This window comes from Atta colombica, unplaced genomic scaffold (assembly GCF_001594045.1).
Source record: "Atta colombica isolate Treedump-2 unplaced genomic scaffold, Acol1.0 scaffold111, whole genome shotgun sequence".
Lineage (NCBI taxonomy): Eukaryota > Metazoa > Arthropoda > Insecta > Hymenoptera > Formicidae > Atta > Atta colombica.
Window position 1 is genome coordinate 594,650 of NW_017259197.1, and position 5,962 is coordinate 600,611.

At 27.1% G+C, this 5,962-nt stretch overlaps 1 protein-coding gene across 4 annotated transcripts in view; it reads right to left on the reverse strand.

Moving 5' to 3' along the window:
- Positions 1 to 2,093: 2,093 nt before the first annotated feature.
- LOC108693922 (zinc transporter 1) overlaps positions 2,094 to 5,962 on the reverse strand; it is a 9,387-nt gene continuing 5,518 nt past the window's right edge. For all 4 annotated transcript variants that reach the window (XM_018203134.1, XM_018203132.1, XM_018203131.1 and 1 more), the window contains exons 4-8: positions 4,730 to 5,028; positions 4,124 to 4,368; positions 3,230 to 3,408; positions 2,800 to 2,886; positions 2,094 to 2,728 (exon numbers count right to left, since the gene is read on the reverse strand). In XM_018203134.1, the coding sequence (XP_018058623.1) occupies positions 2,303 to 2,728; positions 2,800 to 2,886; positions 3,230 to 3,408; positions 4,124 to 4,368; positions 4,730 to 5,028 (1,236 nt within the window). In that variant the 3' untranslated portion in view covers positions 2,094 to 2,302. The remainder of the gene's footprint in view (positions 2,729 to 2,799; positions 2,887 to 3,229; positions 3,409 to 4,123; positions 4,369 to 4,729; positions 5,029 to 5,962) is intronic.

Consider the following 5,962-nt stretch of genomic DNA (forward strand, 5'->3'; position numbering starts at 1 on the left):
TTATAAATTTATATAATAATGACATTATAGTATCTATCAATGAGTTATGAAATTAAAATGTTATTAAAATTGATAATTGAATTAAATTTCATATTATATTGATTAAAATTTAATGCAAAAGTTATTATAATAACAAAGTAGGTAAAATAAGCATATTATAAATAACAAAGAATATTAAGTTAATAAAGAATAATAATAATAATAAAACTGATGAATAAAAGATAATTAAATTTAAACATGAATCAAATAAACATAATAATATTTATATCTGATGTAGCATTATTTATATGGTAACTTCCTTATTGCAAATATTTGAGATGTTTCTATGTTTCATATCTCATCAGAATGTATAATAATTTCTTTGGACATGATAATAAGAGTGTGAGCTATCCAAACCGCAGTTTCCGTTATATATTCATTTTATATTTATAAATAATCATTCAACTTTTCATACATTTCTTTGTGCGATTTGATATTGTCGCAAATAAGATTGTTGCTATTATATAAAGTCTTTTTGTGCAAAATTTATTTAGCATCCACTTAAAAGAAATTGAAATTTCTAAATGATAAAAAAAAACTTGACATTTTAAAATAAAAAATATAAGAAAAAGGAAAAAATTAAAATAAATAACTACTTTCAATTATTTCAAGCTTTTTAATTATTAAAAATTTAGACATATAGTAAATTCTTAATTTAACAAAAAAATCTTAAAGTAAAATGTTTTTTAAATACATATAGATTTATAAACATTTTTAGACTTTTTGTTCCTAATTTATTAAAAATTTGTAATTAACATTTTCTTTGCGAACAGCATATTCATATACTAGCTTGTGGCGTTTCTAGTCGCGGACAATAGATTAAATAATATCTGTTTGAGCAACGACCCTAAAAAGTTTAAGATAGAATGTTGTGGACTGTGTTGCTATCGGCAGGTTTCCGATACTAATCGCATAGGAACTGCAGTCAATGACACGTTATCGTTATATTGTTATCTTTAATTTTGTTTTCTCATTTAAAAGAATTGAGTTTCTGTTAAAGTCAAACAGTTTATTAATTGTGCTAATTTCTTCTTTGCGAAAAATTTTAATAAATTTTCTTTAATTAATATAAAAATTTACGTTACACATAAGTATCTGATATTTATAATGTATATTTATAATGATAATTATTATATTTATTTAAAAATAGATATAATAAATGATTAGCAACGTATTTTAATATTTGCTGTATTGTTCAATTGTTATTGTTCATAAAGATGTTGTGTTTGATTATTGATAGAAAATAAAGTTGAAAAACACGATTTCTTAATAATATAAAGCATGCATACTCATACTTAACTATGAAATTAGCACAATTGTTTTTGAAGATGAGCTATATGTAAATTTTTAATTGGTCCATGCAAGGACACAGCTTTATAATATATATGTATAATAAGCATAGAAATTATGCATATCAGCATCCCGCGCTCAATGCATAAACATATTTTAGCATGCTTGTCATTCAAGAAAATCGAGTATTGTATGATCCCTTAAGTGGCTTACATTGACAAACATAATAAGTATAATAATTGATCGATTAATTATTATATATAAGTATAATAATTGAGCGATTAATTATTGTTTTGTACATTCGAAGAATATTCACGCTAAAGAAATATATTCTTGTGCAATTAATAAAGTCAGTATTACGCTTCTGTAATAATTATATAGCACACGTGTTATCCGAATGTCTATATGATATTATTATGAAACTATTTATTGCAACAAGTTATGTTATATGTGACCATAGAAACTTAATATTATTTTACAGTCTTCTTGTTAAATATCCTTATGTATATCACTGCTCAATAATTTTTTTACTATCAAATAATTTTTTTTAATTCTACATTTTCCTTTTCTAGTAATAGGAAATAAACTTCATGCTGCAAAAAAATAAAATGCAACTTGAATTTTGCAATTTTTTTGAGTGTCTAAATTTAGTCACAATTTTGAAGTAATCATTCTTTTCCAACAAAATGATTATTGTGATATTACAAAAAAAAAAAAGAAAAAATACGATTTCTCTTTTTAAAAAAGATTACAATGTTGTTGGTTTCTTAATATACTAACATGACACTTCAAATACTTGAGATTGTAGTTACGAAAGCACTGATAAATTTTTATCTATTAATTTTGTTTATCAAATGAAAATGGCTTAAAAATCATGGCATTTATTGTGTGAACGTCACGCATAATCTCTTTCAGGTAAAACAATGCCAAGATTAATTAAACTGAAACAATTATCTGCCTAAATGGTAGAGACTTAAGATATGACGCTGTGATCTAGATTGCTATCGGCAGTTGCAGATGTTTGATCAACATTTGTAGATATTCGATCGGTTAGATTTATCGCACAGACACTGACTTCAGAATTAACATTTACAATGCTTTGTATTTGTTTCGAGTGACATGCATTTTCGTTTGTTGATTTAGGTACATATTCTTCTGTTTTTGAATCGCTCACAGTTTGTTCTAAGATTTCCTTCTCATTGATAGTAATTTTTTTCAGACTAATCTCATATGCAGCTGGTGTTTTCTTTTTATCATATCTTCTATTGATGGTGTGCGCATCTTTCACTGACTTGCATGTGTCTTCCGAAAAGTTTTCTCGCGAGCAACATTGGGAAGAACTGCAATGTTCTCCATGACATGTAATAAGGCAATCAGTTTTCTCCGTATTCGGCTTCATCTGTGATACAGATTATTATTTAATAAAGTGATTTTAAACATAAAATTATGTATTAACAAGTTATCTTATACTTTATGGAACTCTGGCTGTACAGTGACCTGCGTGATACCCATTTCGACGAAAAAGGCAGTAACTTGTTCTGTAATGCTAGCATAAACCTAAAAAAAAAAACAAAAGAAAAATGAAAAAAATGTTTAATTTAAAAAAAATTGAAAAATATTGAATAAAACTATCTTTCTTTCTTAAATAACAATTAAATGTACACTGAAATCTCGTAATAGCACATGATTCAGAGGTCTGTATGCTATAACTGTGTTCCTACTTTATTCCAAATCAAAGAAATTCAAGTCACAAATTCATTTTAATAGCTACTGTTACTTTCCACTCCTGCTATTCATAGCACGAAAAGGATTTCAAAGTTCTCTATAATGAGGTTCCAGCATATTTCCATTACATGTATAAATTATTTTAAATAACTTCATAAAATATGTTTTTGTATACCATTGGATTCAAAAATACAATATGGACTGTACAAATAGCTTGATGTTTTGCTAATTGCCACACATGTAAGTCATGAACGTTTACGATGCCCGGAAAAGCTACCAATAATTCTCTTTTAAGACAATCGATATTGATGTGATTTGGAATTGTTTGCAGCAATATCAGGCCTGATTCTTTCACTGTAAAGAAAAATCATAAAACAAAACGGGAGTAAAAAAGTACAAGTATTAAAACTAAATAAATAAATTAAAGTATTTTCGAAAATTACAATATTCACGACATACAAGGTATACAATAAATTAATACTTTAACTTATTACATGTATTACGAATATATTGGGTTGTCCGGAAAGTTCGTGCCGACTAACCTATATAATTTAATAAATGTATACTAAAATTTAAATTTTTTACGTTTCAATTTTCCTTCAACATCGGCATGAATTTTCCGGACAACCCAACAGTTTTCACTTTGTATTACTATTTATACATGTATTATTTATGCTTATAGTATTATTTATTTATAAATATATTTATGCTATTTATATATTATTTATACTACTTTTTTCTTTTCTTTTCGTACATATATTAAATATAAGTGCGAGCGTGGCAGACAGCGCACTGGTTTATCATGTCAGAGGTCCCGAGTTCGATCCCAGTAGGTCCCAAAATATTTACGTATCTCCTCTCGAAAAAGACCGGCAATCTCCCGAAAGTATCTTTGTTCAGAAACATCTCTCGAAAAATCCGCCATTCGGAACCGGCATTAAAACTTTAGGTCCCATATGCTTGTGGTAATTGAATAATCAGCGTGTGCACCACAAGCATATGAGAGAGGTGTAACAGGCCAGAGGCCTAACGTAAGAAGAAGATATTAAATGTATTAAAATATACTTACTGTAAGGATAACAGAGAACAAATAGCGAAATTGATGAAATAATAGCGAAGACTGGATCAATGAATTTGGCTACATCGGAATTGGTGAAATAAACTAAAATTGATACTAATATGACGAAAACACACCCGAGAACATCTCGACACATTTCTCTTAAACCTTCACTTTTTGGTATCGCAAGCGGACTTCGCCTAGTCTGTGCTGATAGTTGTTGCTCACCATCCTTTGTTTCTTGTGAACTCACATTTCTGAAATGTCAAGAGTCACTAGTAAACAATATACGAACCGGTTTCTATTAAAATTTTAGTAAATTTCTTTTCATCGATAGAAATACATAAAGGAACATCTTGAACTTAAGAATTTTCTTATTATTTGCGAAAGAAAATATTTTAAAAAACTTTAGCATAATGTATAGAATATACATTTTAACAACATTTTGAAAACTGATAAATGTATGTGTAACTTTATTATTTCGTATATGATAAGGAACGATACAAAATTAATCGATATAAACTTGTAAAATGTTCAAATGTACCGTGTTATTGTACATTTTTTGATTGATTTATTATAATTAGAATTTATTATAAAATGCATTATTATAAAAATCACCTGCGTAATATTACATCACCACTCTTTGTAACATGCACGAAGATGCCCTGATTGAAAGTGAATCCCCCAATCAAAATGTAGCAGAAAGCATTTAGAAGTATCCCAGAAACACCGATACACAGTACTGGCAATGGATGATGCATTTCATCTAGATGATCGATATGCACTAATGTCTGTAATGCTTCCATTAGCAAAGAAAAACAAAAAGAAGCGAGAAAAATGCAGCAGACGAGCATCGTAACAATATCGATTCTGGCCCATCCAAACGTATTTTTCATTCTTCTGTCTGACCATGATTCCTGTAAAACAAGATTTTCATATTTAAGTCGATGTGCGCGTTTGACAGAATTAATAAGAAGCTATCAATATATATCCTTCCAACTTACAGTAAACAAATATTTTTATTATTGGAGGCTAGATTAACTGTCCCTATTAATGTGCCTTTTATAACCAATTTATTACTGAATTTATTATTGAATTAATTATTAAATATTGTAGCTTTAATTTTATTTATTTTCTGCTTGCAATCAATATCGGTTTTTCAACCACTTCTTTTCTTATAATATTTTTTTTAATCTAAAAAATAGTTAATACTTTATAATGTTTTTGACAAAAATAGAAAACATGTTTTTATGCCTATTAATGAATCTTATTATAAGCGGCGATGGTCCTATTGCCCCTATATATATATTAATGTGCCCCCAATTTGTATGTTTATCCACATTTGACTCATTTTAACACATAGTTACTAAAATAGGTAATAAATTTAAGCTAATTGTTTATGTTAATATTACTTCATAAATCATTACAATTATATTTATTTCAAAGTACACTTACAACACGTTCTCAACTCCAATACAGGGCACATTAATAGGGAGCTTAAAATCTTGCGGTACGTATTACTGGATTTACATAAATTCCTCATATCTTTTCGAAAAATATTTAAAATACTTTAATACTCAAAAAATAAATATTATCTTCGGGATATTGTATGCATTAATAATTTAACTTAACAAAAAAAATTATTTTTTCTTGTTTATTTGTGCTAGTTTTCTTTACTTATAAATACAAAAGCACACTAATAGGGACAGGCATAATAATTACCCTATCTGTTGCGTCGATTTTATTTAAAAAGATTTATAAAAAAGTTTTTTTGAAAATTATTCGCTATATTTATTTTAAATTTATAAAATGTTATATAATTTATTTATTTAATATAAAAGGAAATATATA